The sequence below is a fragment of the Cydia splendana genome, chromosome 1 (genome assembly GCF_910591565.1).
Source record: "Cydia splendana chromosome 1, ilCydSple1.2, whole genome shotgun sequence".
In the NCBI taxonomy this organism is placed as follows: domain Eukaryota; kingdom Metazoa; phylum Arthropoda; class Insecta; order Lepidoptera; family Tortricidae; genus Cydia; species Cydia splendana.
The window spans coordinates 12738737-12759146 of record NC_085960.1 but is presented as its reverse complement, the minus strand read 5'-3'; the positions used below and the strand labels follow the sequence as shown (position 1 = coordinate 12759146).

Genomic DNA, 20410 nt, shown 5'->3' with positions numbered 1-20410 from the left:
AACCAAATAACGAACTTCTTTTTACATGTCATCCTTAAAAGCTAAGTAGGTATTAACTAACGTTGTAATAACACTTTTATTTTGGTACGGATCAGTGGGTAGCAGCACATCTCCAGACACGGCGCCTTCATCAAATGGTGATGGAAACTTTGCCGCCTGGCCGCCGCACCGCAAGGACAACGTTAAGAGCCCGGGTAAACGCCCTATCTTTTACTATTTATTTATATTAGTTTGGTTTCCCAAGGTCTTGAAGGGCTGTTAGAATTTTCAGAACTTCAACTCTCCAAGTTACCTTGGGCTGCCAAACAGATTTCCCATTCGATTACATATATTATGCTCTCGTTGCCGCACGTAAAGTCGTTAGCCTCTTTTCATCGTAAGTCAACAATATTGATGCTGCTTTGATGTCCTTCACTAACAGACTTGATAACTTTCTGCTAATTACAGACCTTTAGTAATAACATGGTTTTCGATTTGCCAGTACGTGCTTTCACTGGCGCATACGCGTCGCCGGAGTCGCCGCTATCGAAGATGGAGCTGGCGTGGAACGCGCCCTCGCCGCTGCACCACCAGCCGCACCAGCCCTTCCACATCCCACCGCCAGAGAGGTACAATCTAACCCCTAGCCGCCCAGACGCCTATAAAAAGGCTTCCCATTCCATGTGGACGTACGGCTAGAGGTTAAACTGACCGTCATATAGATTTTATCTAACTAACTGCCTAACACTCTCTGTCTTTTAGTTGATTACTAAAGTCATGCTCTCTTGGTCACATAAAATACAGACTTTTAGGTTTATCTGCAACAAAGTTACGGGGTTTATAAAATAAACTGAACGGCTTTGAGAAAAATTATCTTCTCATATTGCCATACGTTTACAATATTATTTATGTTAGGGCTTATTACTAGTATAGGGACCGTGCGCGTTGGATGGTCTGCCATCTTTTGGCCTGAATCGGAAACATGTGCATATGTACATTGCCAAAGCAAGTGCCACCATCTACCGGTACGTTTCTTTGTGCATAGTAGGTTCTGCCATCTTGTGGGCTACATCGGAAGTATAAACGACACATTTACGCCTCGCGCCAAAAATTCGACGGCTCCTGTGCTGCCCCCTATAGTTCATGCACGAGGCCTATACTAATTACTGAATACTATTCCAGATTGCTGCCCATAGGTCCGAAGCCCAATAAGGACCAGTATCCAGTTTTCAACGCCCTGGTCGATCGTGTACGCGAAGCTCTTACTTTACCACCAGGTACCACTCCCGCCTCGCTTAAGCTACTTTTCAATTTCTTTTGGATTCAGTTTTTTGGTTTGGTAAATGAACCTAACTCACTCAAGGGTTTCCTAGCAACTGTAAGGCAAATAATTTATTGTCCGCCAGCGTATTAGTCTTATTAGGCTAGAGTCGGACCAACCTAACTCGGCATGGCATTTGCAATAACAAAGTGTAATAATGTCAAATGTCTATGAAAACATGACGTTTATAATGACCTCACATTGTTCTGTTCTAATTAATTGGTGCAAAGTAAGGCTTAGACGGACTATGTGTTTGCTCGGGCATACCGCATACAAAGTAACACTGTCGTCGTATTTTTTTCACCGGTCTATTAACCTTTTCGACGCCGTGTCAAACACAAAAGTTGTCACGCGGACGCCACGTCACCGAAGTGTCAAAACTGAAATTGAACTTTATGTATATGCACGTAGGTCTATGTTGCTCTGTGGTCTGTGACCGATTAATCAGTCTTTGGCGTTGAACCTGCGGTGGGGATATATCGGTCATTGGCGTCCAAATGGTTAAATTTTACATTTTTCGTGTAGACGATTCAACCGACAAGACAGACTCCAGCACCAGCCAGCACGAGCCAGAGCCGACGCCGGAGCCGACACCGACGCCGACATCGAGGCCGCAGGACTTAACCAAAAAACTCTCGTCTGAGGGCGCCACGTATGTATTCGTACTAGTTATATTATATTAATTTTAGTCCCTTGCTTTTAAAAATTTTAGAAATATCTTTAAATAAATCGGTGAATTTAAGTTGTAATCTAGAATTTTTCAAGCCGTCTGAGTGTCGGGTTATTGGGCTAGTTTCTCAGCAGTGAAATAATTCACTACGGACTTTCGCAGACCTTGCTTAATCTAGGAATGTGCAGGCGTGGTACCTCTGTACGTAACTATCTACGATATCCCTCAGTTAAATAAGATACAATATGATTAGGATGCGCGTACTTATGTAACATAAGACCAGGCCAATGATTGTACCTAATGATTGTTTTAATTTCTCAGTCGGTCTCGAGGTGCATCGCCCCGGCGCCTGGCCCGTCAGGCCGCGCAGCTCGGCTCGCCGCCCACGCCACCGCCGCTACCTCAACCGCCGACAGCGAGACCACAGAGTTCAGGTATAGTAGGTACATCAACGTAGACATGTGGAATGTAGTCTAGCATAACTATTTTATCAGTAAAATAGGCGGAAATTTTTAAAACTGTAGACGCGAAGGTTCGATGCCTTACAATTTTTTTCTTCTAACAAACTTAACTCTCAAACTAAAGCTTTCAATTCTGTTAGAGTGTGCGGAAAAAGAAGAGCCGTGGAATTTAAGGCAACCAACACATTCTATGACTCTCCGTATGCTGATTGTATTGTGTCGGGTGGTTACCTGGATGTGTGTGTGGATGTGCAGAGAGCTTGCTGGACGGCGGCGGCGGCGGCGGCTGGTGGGAGGCGGACAGCCGCGCCGGGCGCCGCGCCGCGCACGCCGGCACCGCGCCGCGCCCCGACACCACGCTCATGTACCGCTGTCAGTCACCACATGTTACTTTGATTGCATTGATCGATCGCCAAAAATCATAATTTCAAAGTTGTAGAAAGACTGTAAGTAGAAAGCCTATAGTTACTAGATTCTAAATATTGTGGGATGTCCCCAAACAGATCGACAGACAGTCACTTTATGCAGACCGGCTTTCCTGCAAAAAGTGCCTGGCAACCGTGTAGATGTAATAAGCGCGTCTCACCCAATCGTTGGAAATAATTGAATTTGGGAAGCATTAGACCGAACGCCGTAGAGATTTGGCCTGAAACCCTGATCACATATTCTTATTCGATATCTCAGGCGCTGAATGTGGCACAGCAGTTGAGCAGTACAGTGATGAAGAGCTGGGGCTCTGCGTGATCATTCTGGCTACGTTTGTGCACCGCGAGCCGTGTGCTGCGGCCGCCATGCTTCCGGCGTTGCTGCATAACGTCAGCAGGTAGGTTTCCTCCTATTTCTATGTACCTTTTTTACCTCAATTTTTCGTGTATTAAAATTTTCATGGAATAAAAATAACTATAAAATGGTCATATTAATTGTAGAAATGATAAGTTTTTAATAACTGCGGGCAAGGAAAGTCATGTAGATCTCCATTATCATAGTGCTTCTTAAAAGTTAAAACCGGAAAAATATCGGTTACCTCTAATTTGTGCTCGACAGCTGGTTTTTTATAATCATACGTTTGGACGGCATGTTCTAATATTGCTTTTACGTTTTAAAAAAAATTGTTTCTCGTGGTAGCTTATGCTAGTTACCAACTCCAACAGTTGCGGACCCGCGTAGCGTTCTTAGCCGTTCAGCTTATAAACCCCCGGTACTTGTTGGCAGAGTGGTCCAACTTGGCAACTACGCTTGGCAGACAGAGACGAACACCCGTCTGCCGGGCAGTGCAGTGTTCGTAGCTCACCAATTCCTGCGCTGCGTGCTGCATCAACTGGCGCCTAACAATGTGTTCCTGCAGATATTCCTGCTAAGGAGTCCCGGTAAGTTTTCTCATTTGTAGCAGAAACGGCACTTGTATAACTTGATAGCTTATTACAGCATCACATGATAGATAAGAACTACGAATATGGCAACAGGCACTTTCACGATTTTGTTTACTTTTCGTTAATCCTGTTCCTTCATTACAGTTTTTAGGGTTCTGTACCCAAATGGTAAAAACGGGACCCTATTACTAAGACTCCACTGTCCTTATGTCTGTCACCAGGCTGTATCTTATGATTTGAACCGTGATAGCTAGACAGTTGAAATTTTCACGGATGATGTACATATTTCTATTGTAGCTATAACAAATACTAAAAAGTACGGAACCCTCGGTGGGCGAGTCCGACTCGCGCTTGTCCGGTTTTTATGGAATGCAGACGATAGACTACCATTTTTTGTCATTACTTTTCTGACATAGTTCCATAAAATTATGTCATCTGTTATATTTTATAAGTTATGATTATGACTTTCCGTAGTCAAGATGATTTACTGTTTCAATTTCCCCATCCCAAAGAGAAACAACGGCTGATGTTCTTCAAGAGCATCGCACAGGCATTCGTCGACTTCAACGAGCTGTACCCGTGTGGGCCGCTGCAACTCGTGGTCGAGCATTTGAACTCCAAGAAAACTTTGCCTATCGATGTAAGTAAACTCCTTATGTAACTATTTCGGTTCTTTTAAAATTCTTTAAAAACGGACCTTAGCTTGGTTATAGAGCAGTAAACGCAAATAGCCTAATTTAAGTGTATTTATGGTATGGTAATTTGTAATTTATGGTTACAAGATATAACACAGATAACTCATTTATATTACCATCACTTATGTACACTCCGTAGTGTACCTACTTAATTAATATTTTTGTTTACATTGTCTATAAGTATAGAGATATCTCTAGTTTTGAATATTCGTCAGTTTATACTGATAACCTTTTAAGAAAGTCGTCATATAAAAAATAGAAATGTTTTCAGCAAATATCTGTGATTGCGTCGAACATCTGCCTGTACCTGTCGTGCCTGGCGCCAGAAGTGCTGGGCCCGACCACCGCCTGCTGCGCGTTACTGAGCCAGCTAGAAGCGCTGTTCCGCTCCATAGTGCTGCAGCTGCCAGCTTTGGATGAGCCTGGCACCCTGTTGCGAGCCGCCGCCGCCGTGCTGAGGATACCCGGCGCTAATCAGAACAAGGTCGGTGATAAATGACTATCGCTACCCATTCCTGCTCGCTTGCTACTTCTAATAAAGTTAATACCTTGAAATGTGCCAATATCTAACGTTCTTTAGTTTTCTCTCATGTTTTGAATCTCAAATCATCATTAATACCAGTAATTGAGGTAGACTGCCTCCTCAAAATACCTTCTTTAGTCGCTGAAACTATCATCTGCAAAGATGCTGTGGCCAATGATGCATGCTGCGAAGTTGTTCGTCTTTGTGTGTGTAATAAACGAATATTAACGAACGTTTTCTATATTCTACATTTGGTTATAATTAAAGTGGCAAACAATATTAGATACGTATTGTTTACTTGAGTAACTTGGACCATTCTTACACAGAGCATCCTCGAGCCCATCTCCAAGATCATCAGCTACTCCATCCAGAACTACGTCGTCAAACTGTCCATCATCTCGGAGCTGAGCGCCGTCTGTGTGCGCGTGTTCAGTCGCGACAGAGACAAGTTGCTGGTGTGTCGCGTGCTTGTGTTCGAGCTGGTGCAGGCGCTGCGTACGAAGACCACCATCCCGGACGAAAACCTGTTCATACTGATACAGTTTGTGCTGCAAGGTACTTATGGACTAAGTCGATTTGTATAAAATTGTTTCATTCAATTCATTAAACACAAGCCATAAACACGGTGTAACATGAGGAAACCTAATAATTTTAACAGCGTATTCCTGATCATATTTAGAGACAAAAATGTCCTATAAACTTTTTTGAAATTCGCCTAGTTTCAGAGATATTATTAATAAATAAAAAAACTAGTTTTTATTGTTACATAGTGTAAAAGGCCTTTTTGATGGTGAAGTTGCTGTTATGGGACGTAGTCTAAATATCCTTATTGATAGATGTCAAAAAGTGACAAGTAACACTTTGCAAAAAGTAGGTTTTACGAAAAAAAAAATGTAAAAATCAATTTTAAGTGACAAGTTTACCAATAACATTTATTATTTATGTACAAATACATTCAAAAAATTGAAAAACCAAAACAAAAAAAAAAATTTATTTTGCTATATTGACCTAAACTCATATTACATTTTTTACTTCTTTTGGCCTCAGAAATGCGTGGTTAAAATTATTCGGTTTCCTCATGTTACACCGTGTATGTAGAGCTTAGTGTGGTGCTGGGTCGAATTGTGTGTAGTTTGAATTGTAATATTGACCCATGTATTTTATTTACTTAACTCAAGTTTTTCACTTTCTACACCAGGTCACAACTGCACCCTAGTCCTCCCGCCAGCGCTGAACACGGGCGACCTGCTCACACCAAGCGGTCCCGAGGCGCGGGACCTCGGCTCCGGCGCCGTGGACTGCATGCGGCCGCACCTGCCCGACATGATCGATCTACTCCAGGACCCGCACCTGCTCAACAAGATCAAGGTACCGTGAACACGGACTGCTCACGCCAAGCTACCCCCATATATCAAAGTCGTGAACGACAAACGCCCATTCATTCTATGATCTTTTATATGAAGATGTGTTATACACGTTCCAAAATTGAAGCACTCACCTCGTGTCATGTGTACGAGTTTGTCTCAGTCTGCCTGACGCAAGCGCGAAGTGTACACCGGTTAATACTTTTCCACAAATAACGTGTATTAAGCAACAAAATGCCGACCTGCGTTATGTTGAAATGCTCAAATTATCCGCGGAAGCGCAAAAAAATTGACGGCGTCACATATCATTCGTAAGTAAAAGCTGAAATAATCCGTTTTTCTTCGGTTTAATCTTGAAAGAAATAAAGCTGGCCGCCATTTTCGCTGGCTGACAGAAAGAGATAAGTTTATGTTCTTATCAGCGAGAATGACAAGGACGCACCAACTGCGTACATAGATTATCATAGCAGAGGTGTCATGGTAAGTTGCATTCATTGTTTGGTGCTTGTCGTACAAATAAGAGAAGTAAATTTCAACTGTAATATTATAGTTTTTAACTTGCACGCATTTTTTCTTGTTATTAATTACAACAATTGGCAAATTAAAGATTATTATTGTCCGGGTCGCGTCAATTAAGTAAATAGGTACCTATATTGCTGTTTATACAAAGATTACTACAAAAGTATTTTTTAGGCATTTCATTTTCTCACACAATAACAATTATTATAACATAAAATTGTTAGTAAAATAAAAGGTTTTGTTGTTATTGAATTTGCTTTTTTTTAACTCGGTTTCGTGGAAAGGAATATTGTTTATTTACATAGTTATATATTTTTACCGCTTTATTTACATTTGCGTATGAACTGTGCTAGTACCAGTATATATCACTTGATCAAAGGGAAGGTGAATGTTATTAATAGTATTCACGAAATAGGTAGAATCCAGTACATATAAAATATAAAAATACGGGGTGAAATTTTAACCACCATACATACATACTCTGCGTACTGAACCAGCCAAATTTTTTTTGTTACAAAAGTAACAATGATAAGTATATAATATATTTTATTTACATAACTAAATGTGAAAACTTTTTACTTCGGTAGCGAGTACATTACTACATAGAACTGCACTAAAATGATTTGCACCTTCTGTCAAACATCTTATTCTTTGATATTTTTTTTTCTTAATAAGTTTTACGGTTCGCGCCATCTCCACTATTTGCCGTCGTGTTATGGTGGTATCACTGATTTACCAAATTTACGCGCAAGTGACAAACACTAGCCGTCTCTTTTTTACTTAGGTTTTCTTTTAATTGTGCCGTCTCTTTTACGCATTTGCGTATGAAGTTGTAAACAAATTATAACTGATGCTGCCGTGACGTTGGCAGCATTGGTTAGCATCATTTTTTTCGCTTGATATGTTAGTGTATGGCATATCTACATATAAAAGATCATAGCATTCATTGATATTTTTTGTCACCAGGGATCCGTCTCCAAGTCAATAGTGAACCGCAACCTAATTTGTCTCAACGAGGACACGCTAGGAGCGATCGTGAAGGGCGGGATCGCTCAATACGTTGCGTTAGAACTGGCTGCTGAAAGAGGCGGCAAGGCCTGCTCGCAGGGCCGCCATGTGTTGCCTTGGCTCACCACCACAGCATTACCTGGGTTAGTATACATTATTATTTAACTAGCCGATTTTACTGGGCGAAGGGCTTTTCTATTTTTGTCCTCTCGGCCCTAAAGATTGTTTTTATTTTCAATTGTCCGTGACGAACGCATATAATTCATTCCGCTATCACCTTTTCGGCCTGTCTGGGCCTCAGTAACTAACTTATCACCTTTCCGGATGTATGCGACAGATATGTCCATATTAGCCACGCCTCATTCTGCTTTATCGCAAATCCGTTTATCTGTTTCGATCAGTTCTGTGAATACATAGTCCATCGCTCCCTGACAAAACCTTGGAAAACAGAAATAGAACACTATATTTTCCATAACAGATCGCGAGAAGTGAGCGAGTGCATCAGCCGCGTCCGCCTCGTGTCCTGGCTGGTGATGGGCGCCCTGTGCAACGCGTGCGGCGGCGCCGGCTCCGAGCCGCAGCCGCTGCAGCAGCCCGTGCCGCAGGACGCCAACTGCCACATCACCGACCACATACAGGTGCCTGATAGACAGTATTGTAGTTAAACAAGTGTTCAGAATCCCTTTATCTCTCGATCCTTAAGCTTTGATCGTCACGCATATTGTTGTGCGCTTAGGGGCATTAGGGAAACGCAGTAGATTCCTTTAGAACCACGCAGTGCGTGGCCATTTAGGTTCCAGGAGTGAGGACGTTTAGCTTGATACCATATCTATCTGTTCTATTTTCCAGACGATAATGTCTTCATACGTGGAGCAAACAAAACCGGGACCTCAACGAATGAATGCGCTTTTCCACGCTTTCATCCTCTGCCACCTGTGGACCCTGTACCTTGAAGAACTAGCGGCGGCCAGCACCCCTAGTAGCGAAGCGAACCACACCACTGTGTGTATCCTACTGGACTTTTGGTGCAAGCTGGTGCCGAGCATACTGCAGGTCACCGTGCAGTCTAAAGTGGTACGTATCTTAGGTGTATATGTTTTTTTAAGCATATTCTTTTATGTATCCTACCTATCAAACGACGAATATGTCCTTTTTGAGTTCTGTTCCACCTGTTGATGTACCTTGAAGAGTTGGCAACAGTTGAGCGGTTGACAATACTCACGTTAAGTTCATTTTTAATGCAGCTGGCGGAAACCGTGAACCTACATTTTCTGAGCTTGCTGGAATCTCTGCTGGAGTGCAACTCGACTGTACTCAATAAGCTTCTACCTCTCTGGACGCCCATTCTGCATTCACCGCTTTTCAGTGTAAGTATTTATCCTGATATCCATGCACATACTCGCAAAGGCGAGCTTAGCGCGCTAACGCTAAACTACAAACGGTTTGTAACGGTTGGAAGAGTTACGAGTTCTGACGTGGGAAGTTACAGTTTGAAACATTAATTCTTAAGTTACCAACTTAAAATAATGTTACGTAAAATGCTTCTATTATTACACTCGATGTTCTGCTCCTAGATGCCTCCACACGTAGCCGAGCGTGTGGCAGCGTGCCGCGCGCTCCGGCCAGAAGTGGTGCGCGCGCAGAAGGCCGCTACCGCGCGCCCGCAGCGCCGCCTGCTGCGCCTGCTCGCCAAGATGGCGCAGCTCGAGCTGCAGCCGCACGCCTTCTACTTCATATAGACGGTTTATTCAAGTATGTTTGAACAAATGTGTTCTTGGTTATGTGCGGCGCGCTTCGTCCACGCAGAAACGCGAGTTTAAATACTACTTGTTCAGTAAAATTCTTTTATGAATACATTCCTCGTAATTATCTGAATAGATATTCAAATAAAATGCAGTCATACAGGATACTTGCATATAAAATAATTATGTGAACTTGAGGAGGACAGATTAACACTTCGGTGATTATTAAATCGAGATAGCTAGCTGTTAATACGTGTCTATTACCTGTCATGATGTTTTAGTCCATAATCTAGGTACTGAAATTTTATTTTCTTAGTTTATAATTTAGCCAAAGCCGTGTCAAAATAGATATAAGTAGTAAAAAATGTTATTTGTTTAAGAAAATCTACAATTCTACATTGATGTTAGGTTATTAAAAATTAATTTTAATGCATATCGTATTTATTTATGATCCTCTGTCAAATGCTATTACACGCAACACGCATGTAATTTTAATAATTGAAATTTTAGGTAGATACTATGTTTATTTAGAATTGCACCATTAGATACCGGTTTTTTTTTTGCTTGTTACAAAGCGGACGACCAGTGTTGAATGCACATGTTTTGTCACGAAAAAGACAGCTTTGATGTTAATACATATATAAGTTAAATTTATAAACCCTATGAAAGGGTAACTTAAATTAAAATTAAATTGTGCAATTAAATCAATAATGCATGTTAAAAGTGAGTATAACAACGACAATATACTGAAATATTCAGAACGTAACCGATATTATTTCAAAACAACCATCAATAGAATTAAAAATGCTCATCATTACACGATCTATATGCCGAACAATACTATTGAAATACTAATGTAATGAAATCCGAGCAAAACAAAACCCACTCGAACTGACCGCTATTGTCCGTTGCAACTATTGACGGATTATTGCATTTCGCCTGATCGTATCACAGTAATACCATCTATATATGAATGGCTTAATTTCTCATTTGCATTCAAGATCAAAGATGGACATGGTTGCCCTCCACATAACTAGTAACTACAGTTTAGGGCCACTAGCACCATCCAGGGTTAGCCACTAACTCGGAGTTACCCAGGGTTAAATTGTACTGCTAACTCCGGGTTTAACCGGTTAACCCCGAGTGAGTGGCTAATCCTGGGTGGCGCAAGTGGCCCTAATAGGGAATATTAGGCAAAGCTCTGCGTAGGTGGCACCTTTGTGGCACATACAGTAAACAAACCACATTGACACATCACACGTCACGTCAATCACATGGTCTACCGCGAAACAAGAAAATCGAAATTTCGTTATCTAATCTCTCTATCACTCTTGCATATTCGAGCGATAAAGAGGCAGATAACTAAATTCCGATTTTCGCGTTTACCGGTAGCCGTAGGGCTTGCAATATCGGACGGTTTCCAATTCCGGAACTGATTTTCGATATTGGGTCCCAATTCCGGAATTCCGGAACTGGTTCCGGAGTTAGGGCTAATCATATTTCTATCCGATTTTTTAATAAAAACCAACAAAAAAAATTGAAATTCTGATACTTTACGTTTATTAAAGATAGTATTGTTTTAGTGGAATTTAATTTGCAGTATTATTAGTCGAAAAATGTTAATAAATTGAGTAGTTTCGTCTTTGCACCTCTTATTTTAGCACCGTATTACAATGGTCACTTTTATTCACTTCAATGATACGGCGTATTTATTTGGGGAAACTACGAAAGCTGGCAAACCATTTGATGCCTAATTTCATATTATAATGTCTAAATATAACGGCTTCGCAGACACTACCTACCTAGTGGCTCTATTTACGAAGATGAAGGTCCTGATGGGGTTCCTATCTCGATAAGGGCATTTATTGTGTTATAAGGTTTAACGATTATTTGTTCCTGGATTAAGGTTGTTTTTTATGTGCATATTAAATTGATATTCGGCTATATCTAACTGTGGCCCTAGTGAACAAGGGTACAAGTCTCAGGCAGCGCAGTTGTAAAAGGGCCTAAGTTCCACGTAACACTTATGCCCTTTTACACCTAAGCTGCGCGTGACTTGTACCCTTTTTCACTAGGACCACAGCTATTACCTTAATACATTGCCGACTAGTGTCCAAAACGCAAGCCTTGTTGAAAAACCAAATGGGCTAAATTATTTCATTATCTCTTCATTAGAGCCTGGTGAGAAAACAAGTAAATTTCCGCTTTTTCTTATTAAGTACGTGTAAAATAATAAAATCCGTTATTCAAAGGAGGAGGATTTGCGTAGGTAGGATTCTGGGCAAGTAAATGTATGGCTTGGCTTTAGCAAGAATCAAAAGTAAAAAAATCGATGGTTAAGTTAATGAGGCATGTTAATGCATGCTGCTAGACATCAGACTTTTGTCAGCCATAGCTAATACCACCAGCATAGTGTAGTTTCTTGGCAATTTTCAATAGTAAACGTACTAAAATCTAATAAAAGTACTTAAATCCAATTCCGGAATTTTCGATATTCAGTGGTTTCTATTCCGGAATTGTAATATCGGAAAATTAGTCCGAAATTCCGGAACTCCGGAATGCAAGCCCTACCGGTAGGCCCTTGTTAACAAACCGCCTTGATGCATCAATGTCATATTTTATTGTCTGTGAAAACTTGTCAAAAAACAGTTTAAGGCACAGTATGTATAAGTTACTCTATGAATTTACTGACTCGGTAGTGCTGCACTCTGGCGGCAGAACATTGCAGTAATATCCCCTATTGAAATAAATTTGAAAATACAATAAAAAGTACCTTGCCACTAAAATGTAGGGTGGGACAGTACAATCGCGGTCACAACATTACCTAATGGCATATCATAACCCGCATGTTAATTGTTTTTAATTGATTCTGCCCACATCAGTCCGCTGGATTAATTGCACGCACTCTGACCCGTATTGTATGTCGATTCGATGTGAATGGACTCATTGGTTGTTGCCTCATGGGTGATCGATTGTGTCATTATGCCGATGTTCCGGCACCTTAGCTGGGAGCCAAAATATTTTTTATTACGACGCATTTGTAGAACACCTACAGCTTAGATACATTAAAGTTACAGACATTCAGTCACGTAAATTATGGTATCGAAATCATTTTCATACGTCGCGTTATTGACGTATTTTTCACGTTGCTGCTTAGATTAAAATTGTGTTAGATATTTTTTGGTAACACTTGCATGAACTAAACCTCAAGATTATTATGAGACTACGTGCTTTTAATTTGAAGCCTTATAGTAGGTAGGTTAGGTACTCACAGCCGTTCCGGGAGTAGGCAGTCAACGTGAAAAAATGTTCAAACGCTGGAAAGTGCAGGGGTCAAAATGTCCATACGGAACCGGCTGTCTATGTGGCAAAAGTAGGTAGGTTAGGTTCGTTAGGTAGCTTCAGATGCCCGAAGGGCAAACCGCCCAGAAATAGGAGCCCCGCGAAGCGGGGCTCCGTCTAGTTACGTCTAGTTACATAGACAGCGGGTTCCGTATAGACATTTTGACCCCTGTACTTTCCAGCGTTTGAACTTTTTTTCACGTTGACTGCCCACTCCCGGAATGCTCACAGCCTAACATAAATTATGTACAACAGTAATCGACATAGCATCTAAGAAAATGTCATAACGAAATCTGTTTTGGATGGAAATTCATTGAATAGATATGAATCTGTCAAATGCCCCTCATTGGATGTTATCAAGATTTCCTCACGGAAACTTACTTCCTGCCATTCAGTTTGATTACCTACTGAGATTTAATTCCAATATCGCTGTATGAAATAATACGAGTGCGGTTCTGTTTTAATAATTTGATAAGATTTTTATCCTGTTTTGATATTGAGGCATGTTATTTAGGCATCTCGCTCGCACACATTGGTGATGAAGATGAAAACCTTAACAAATCATTAAACCAGAATTGGCCTCCGGTGGTGAGGCGTTCAATGAATATCACCGGCATACTTACATCGAGCACCGTGTGGGTGTGTGAGAAAAAAGCAGGTCATAGTAGCTCCGGGTTGTCCCACGGAAAAAAATATGTTTGACATTTAATGATTTCATAGGTCAACAAAGATAAGTATCTTATACAGGTTGGCTAAAAAATAACTGCATTCCCGTTGCCAGGGAGGTTTTGGGATTATACTGAGCAACTTTTACTATGTTCCCCGAAATTGCGAAAAAAGATTTGCCTGTTACATGAGCGTTTTCCAAAAAAAGTTTCATTCATGTCTTCAAAATATTGACTTCTGGGGCTCATTTTACTCAGAATCATTTGTACATTCACGCCTCATACATGAAAAAATGTGTCCAAAGATTTCCTTTCCAGATCGTCACATATTCTTGTATGATTTTTTTTATTCGTATGAACGTGACGCACTAGAAAAAAATTTTTCATACAAAATTTTGGGACACATTTTTTCATGTATGAGGCGTGAATGTACAAATGATTCTGAGTAAAATGAGTCCAAGAAGTCAATTTTTGAAGACATGAATGAACTGTACACTTTTTTCGGAAAACGCTCTCATACATTTTGGCTGGTCCATTTTCTATGAGAGGGTAAATTTTCGCGATTTATGTTTTAGCCACCCTGCATAGAAGGTAGCTAGTATGCAGGGAGCTCGCCCTTTTTTCTTTCAAACAGCAAATCCATCACTTCAATAGTTCAATCACACTGACCGTAAACCACAAAACAAAACACCGTGGGAACCTCTCGGCAACCATTCAACAAAAGGCAATAAATAATTTACATGCTAACAATGTAAGCGTCGTTTGCCGTTCTTAAATCAGCAGGCATCCTAATCACAATGATGTAAGGGTCCAATTGCTTTGTTTCGATTGAGAGGCTTTTATAAGAGACAATCTTCAATGATTTTGCTTATGTAATACCTACAATAAGAAGAAGCCGCCGCCGCCTACAGACTTACCACGAGATTATCGTCAAAGATTCAACAAAAGTACTAATTAAGTAAAGCACTGTAATGGGGTTAACACAAGTAGAGTTAATACTGACCAGCTTATTTATACTCTGTACCTATCTTTAGGTATTTAAATGAAAGTAAACAAACAATTTGTACATTTTCGGGTAGTTATAACATTTATTGGTTAATCAACCAAATACAAAATCGCCTGGATCAGTCACTGAACGACCTGACTTTAACCTACATTATTTGATCATGTAATGTTTTCGTATACCCTCAACTGGCTTTAGGAGCCATGTGAGTAAATTACAGACTAGACTTTAACATTTATGGTATCGACACACATAAATACGAGTAAACTGGCCCGCCAGTTTAAAGCCCTTAAGGCTTTAAACTGGCGCGATTATACTTTTAGATGCTATAAAATGCCTAATCGATTGTATTCCAATCTTCCTGTTTTGGAAAGAACCCCACCGTTATCACATGTTATCCTGTAATTTTATGGCGAATGTATACGCAAAGCAAGATAGTATAAATAATACTAATTTGGTAGATCGACCACAAAAGGTGTATTTTGCATTTATACAGGGTGTCCCGAGCCATTGTACAAAGCCGAAATGTACATATGCATTAGGGTATTTAGAATCAGTATACAAAGTATCATAACAATCGGTGTAGCGGTTACGAAGAAATTAACAAGTTACATTTTTTTTACTTTGGAGCAACCTGTATGTGTTATTAGCTCCTGAGGTAATAAATAGTATGAAACCTTCTTCGACCGTTTTGATTATCTTTTTTATTTGTGACATTAATAAGATCCTGACTTTTGACAAATGTCATCATTGCCGCACATTTTCAAACAAATTGTCAAAAGCACTGCCAATGATTAATACAGTATTTTTCTTTTTGTTGTCGATTATTGGAAATAACTTTTGTTTGATAATTGTTTTTTTTATCTTTTGTTCTAATTAAAAAAATATTACTGTTAGAGCGTTTCTGAGAAGTAACCCTACGTGGGATTTCAGGGTTTGTCCAATGGCTAAGGTCACCCTGTATAATAAAAATAAAATTCTTTATTTCAGGCCAATTTGCCCATAAATTGTTAGTTATATACAGACTTACATTACTAGTGTTAGTAGATCTTAACCTAGGTCTCACAGATTTTAGACTCATTTCTCATTTGGGGTCCTGGTACACAGGACGATGAGCAGACGCCCAGTGTCTAAGAAACGGACAGTCCCATCTCTCCGCTATATCTACCAGCAAGCTAAACCAAAAAGGATGATTAGTTTTTGGCTGAAGATGCATGCTGAAGCCTATGCTTGTGGGCAATGGATGATGGTTTCTTCTCAGATGCATGATATATAATATAAACCGCTTCGTAAACTGTTAAACCAGTTAATAAAATGGCAGCTAATAGTCACTTATCTTTAGCGTAGGTACCAATATGAATATACTGACGTTACCTCAATGACCTTTTATTTATGTAGACGTGTGACGTCCATAGTTGACAAAACTAAAATTTGATCCAACGATTTTGACAACTTGACAGGTTGGTGTCACCCATACGACTAACTAAATATAGGTTCCGGAACCTATATTTAATGGCTCACGATCGTGCGCCTGGTACCATATCTACCTCAATTTACTTACATCTATGCGTTACCTACACTATTTTTAGTGTTCCGTACAAAACTTTGTTCACGGAACACTTATTCATATTTGACCTGAATTATGGAAATTTAATCATTTTCATTGTCTCTCAATATTCATCAGCGCGTCGCTTTCTTACACAATTAATATTGTAAGCGAAAGCGTAAAACTTTAATATCTGACTATTATTTTCGTTCAAGAATCGAAACTCCCTTGTCTTTGAGTGACCTTGACACATCGCAACAGACACTGACCAAAGGGTAAAGCATGGGTAAAGACACAAAGACAAAGTAGGTAAACGGGTCAATTGCTGTCCTATAACCTAAGGTAAGTTATCACCTCATTATAGATACCTACGCCAATACCGCCCACGTCGCCAGTGAAATTGGGTGTGACCAAACAATAGGCCTGCTAATACAGCCATTTTCGTCGCCATCGCCCGAATTGCGTTCATTAAGGCTTTTGTGCGGGTTGGGCAAGTTTTGTATGAACTATTTGCGATGCGCAACACCGGGTATTGCAGCTTGTGCGCATATTATGGAGGTGTAAAGAGAACTGTAGATGGGGTTCACCAAGTTTAGCACCCAATTTGTAAAATTGGGGCTAGCTAACTGGAGTAGGTAGGTACGGTAAAAACCGTCATTATCCGTCACATCAAATCATTGATTTACAATAGAAAATAACACTGTAAATAAATACATATATATACTTATACCTATTTATATGCGTAGCAACATAAAAACTAGTTTGATGTATTCAAAAGGTACTTAAATACACAATACAGTCAGTAGCGGCCCGCTTTTTTAAATACCTGTCGTTAAATTTAAATAATCACGATTATTTAGCAGTGGCGCTAGTGTCCACGTTGATGGGCTCTTAACTAAGAAAGCCAGCCATGCAGTGTGTCATTGACTATTGATGTTTCAATTAAAAACTTGAAGGACAACAACACACTTCGTAGGTAAGTAGTTTAGTACTTACTATTTTCGATAATCTATCATCTTAAGGGCCTGACATTTAACCACAAATTGACCGTGCCCTTGCATCACCATACATCACAAGTTAATAAAGCTCAGATCTCCGCGCCGTATTCAAATCTATTGTCGTCTAGTTTAGGCCATCGTATTGTTACAATTCTCTAGGGCCAATTGATATTAATAGAGTTTTGGTTAGTCGTGTAATAGTAATCAGCCTTGAACTTTTGCTAACGAAAGGATGATTAATTTTTGGCTGAAGATGCATGCTGAAGCCTATGCTTGTGGGCAATGGATGATGATTTCTTCTCAGATGCATGATATATAATTGTCTGTTAACTAACTGTTAGTATAGTCTGTTCGGAAAAGAGAAGAGTCATGGAATGTATGGGGTCCAATATATTCAACGACTCTTCTCTTTCCGCACAGACTCTAGAAGAAAAACCTAGAGCATCCAGTAGGTAGGTAGGTACCGATTTTATAATCATGATGCCAATATAATATTATTATAGATATAATCTCACACAAAAACTCTGCTTACATCACTTTTAAGCTGCTTATTCTATATCATATACCTACACTACCTACGTTATCATTAATACCGTTTCAACTACCTATGCTTAATTTTAAAACGTTAGATTACGTTAATAAATTGATTAAAGTTGACAGTGTGAATTTATGTAGGTACACACTTACCAATTATGCTGCATTCTCAGAGTGCCTAACGAGACATACCTAGTTTTTGCAAACACCTAACACTTGCTAAAACTGGTTTCTGCGGAACATTTCTGAATAATGTCACTTTGAAACAATACCCAATTCAATCAATTTCACACGTAACAGGGCGATCGATACATCAACTGTGTTTTTTGTGGTATTTACAAAATAACCACATAAATTTTCCACGTAAATCTAGGAAAAATAGTTTCTATTGTCCATAGGGTAAGAGTTTCTAATGCCGCAACGTCATTATAGTTTTCAAAATATCGTGAATGGTGACACCCGGCCGTTTGTTTTCTCAATATTCTTTTGAGTGTGAACTTTACTTGCGCACGTAGAAACATAACATATTAATATTGCTAGTCACGAGATCGGAAAATTTGTGAGTTAGGTGTATGCCATTATGCAGTTTGCCTGGATTTGTGACAACCTAATAAATCGATAAGAAAAACTAGACATGAAATGTGTAGAACGACATATTCTCATGTTCTGTCAATTTTGTCTCGTGCCGGTGTCGGGTGTTCTTATGGCAGTCGAAGTTATGTAAATTTGACAAACATCATGTGAATATCTACTCTGAACATGCGGAAATTCATCGTAGGTAATTGTGTAGGTAACAATAGTCATAATTAAATGTCATCAGTTATTATTGTAACCTTTGTGATAGAGGTGACAAATTTAATGTGACAATGTATAACTAACGATGTGAGTGTAACGGTAGAGTCAACAGGAACTAGTTATGCGGTTGAGATGGTCATTCGAATATTGGATAGTGTGTATTTGACGAAGTATTTCTAGATTTTTTCTCACTGCACCCACCATAACAAATTTTCCTATTGCTGACATAGAGATGTGCGCCGATGGCAAAATCATCGGCGGCGGCGTCCGATGATTTTTTGACCGGCGGCGGCGGCGTGATCGGCGTGAAATCGGCGTGGCATAATTTTTGATACTGCATGAGAAGGTGGCTGTAGAAACTCTATATTAAAGCCTTCTGAGTATTTACTAGGCTATCCAAAACATATTATGTGTGTTTTCTAAATTATTGCCGAAAATTATATCCCATCATGACACCTGGCAACCATTTATTACCAATACCAACCTAACGGTTACCAACGGTATGTTTTAATATTAAAATAAAAGGATACTTTAAAACGCTACATTTTAGGCAGTATTTTTACTTACTTTGTAAGTGGAATACAAGTAAAACAAAAAAATATTTTTAAGTTAAGTCTTAAGTTAAGTTAAATCTATGTATATTGACTTTTCCCAGCCGCTGTCGCCTCACCTAGGATTTGTTACGAAATAATGATGAACATACTTTACATTTGTCTGAACTGAAGTTTAACAGAAATGTAATGTTAAATTAAAGATGTCTTCGTTTTCCAAAGAAAACGTCTCTGGCAGGTAGATTCGCTCAACAGAATGTCTTTGAAGTGTCCCGTTTTATGGAATACTAAGGTCTACTTTGTTTTCTTTACTACTGCAGCTTAGTGATGAATTGATGATAGTTGGTGATTTAAGTTCCTATAAGTAGGTATAATTGTTTAAGTATAGCTTATTGACGAAGAGCGGCAGAGTATAAAAACAGCAGTGACGTGAAGTTCAGCTAAGAGCACTATCGGAGAAGCAAAACGTTCAAAAAATATGGAATGGTTTCATAAGGAATACGAGGAAGCCCTCAATAAAAAGAATGAAATGCGGCTTAAATATCTCCAAAACGATGGCTTACAAAAAAAAGAACTTTAAAAGAACGAGAGGAACAAATGCAGAAAAATGGCGAGACGCAAAAAGAGAAATATGGAAAGGGAGAGGTTTAGGAGAATGGAGGATTTGAGGGTGCGTCATTTCGTACGACCTTTTTACAGCCTACGTAGTGGATACCAGCCGAAAACCAATGCATGCCAAAATACCTCTGGAAGTCTTCTCACGGAAAAGGCAGATGTGCTTAGGAGATGGAGAGAACACTTTAACGATCTACACGTAAATTAAACATCAATGGGCTGATCGACTACAACACAACTCAGCTTGCTGCGTATGCCGATGACATTGTCATTACCAGTAGGTCGAGAAACAGAATGGCCGATCACTGCCTAAACCTGCAGACAGAAGCCGCCACGTTTGGATTACGTGTAAACGTATCCAAGACTGAGTACCTTGCGACATCAAGGCAGACTGGACTGCCAACAAACATCTCTGTCGGCAATCAGGACATCAAAGGTGTGAGCAGCTTCAAGTATCTAGGAGCGACGGTTAACTCTCAGAACAAAACCGACGAAGAGATAAGGGCGCGCATAGCTGCTGGGCACAAATGTTTCTACGCGTGTAGCAAACTTTTGAGCTCTAAACTGCTTAGCATTAGATCCAAACTTATTATCTATCGCACCATCATCAGGCCTGTCGTAACTTACGCCTGCGAAACTTGGACCCTAACTCAGAGAGACGAACTAAAACTTGCAGTGTTCTAAAGAAAAGTGCTCAGAAAGATCTATG

The 20410-nt window shown here is 39.9% G+C and overlaps 1 protein-coding gene across 1 annotated transcript in view; it reads left to right on the top strand.

Moving 5' to 3' along the window:
• LOC134796387 (protein unc-79 homolog) overlaps positions 1 to 9676 on the top strand; it is a 42167-nt gene extending 32491 nt beyond the window's left edge. Inside the window, exons 40-56 of the mRNA XM_063768584.1 lie at positions 96 to 194; positions 482 to 608; positions 1162 to 1256; positions 1826 to 1952; positions 2292 to 2404; positions 2687 to 2803; positions 3116 to 3254; positions 3644 to 3798; positions 4314 to 4441; positions 4768 to 4980; positions 5346 to 5574; positions 6218 to 6387; positions 7869 to 8053; positions 8389 to 8548; positions 8760 to 8984; positions 9155 to 9277; positions 9485 to 9676. Coding sequence (XP_063624654.1) covers positions 96 to 194; positions 482 to 608; positions 1162 to 1256; positions 1826 to 1952; positions 2292 to 2404; positions 2687 to 2803; positions 3116 to 3254; positions 3644 to 3798; positions 4314 to 4441; positions 4768 to 4980; positions 5346 to 5574; positions 6218 to 6387; positions 7869 to 8053; positions 8389 to 8548; positions 8760 to 8984; positions 9155 to 9277; positions 9485 to 9649 — 2570 coding nt within the window. The 3' untranslated portion in view covers positions 9650 to 9676. The remainder of the gene's footprint in view (positions 1 to 95; positions 195 to 481; positions 609 to 1161; positions 1257 to 1825; positions 1953 to 2291; positions 2405 to 2686; positions 2804 to 3115; positions 3255 to 3643; positions 3799 to 4313; positions 4442 to 4767; positions 4981 to 5345; positions 5575 to 6217; positions 6388 to 7868; positions 8054 to 8388; positions 8549 to 8759; positions 8985 to 9154; positions 9278 to 9484) is intronic.
• The last annotated feature ends 10734 nt before the right edge of the window (positions 9677 to 20410 follow it).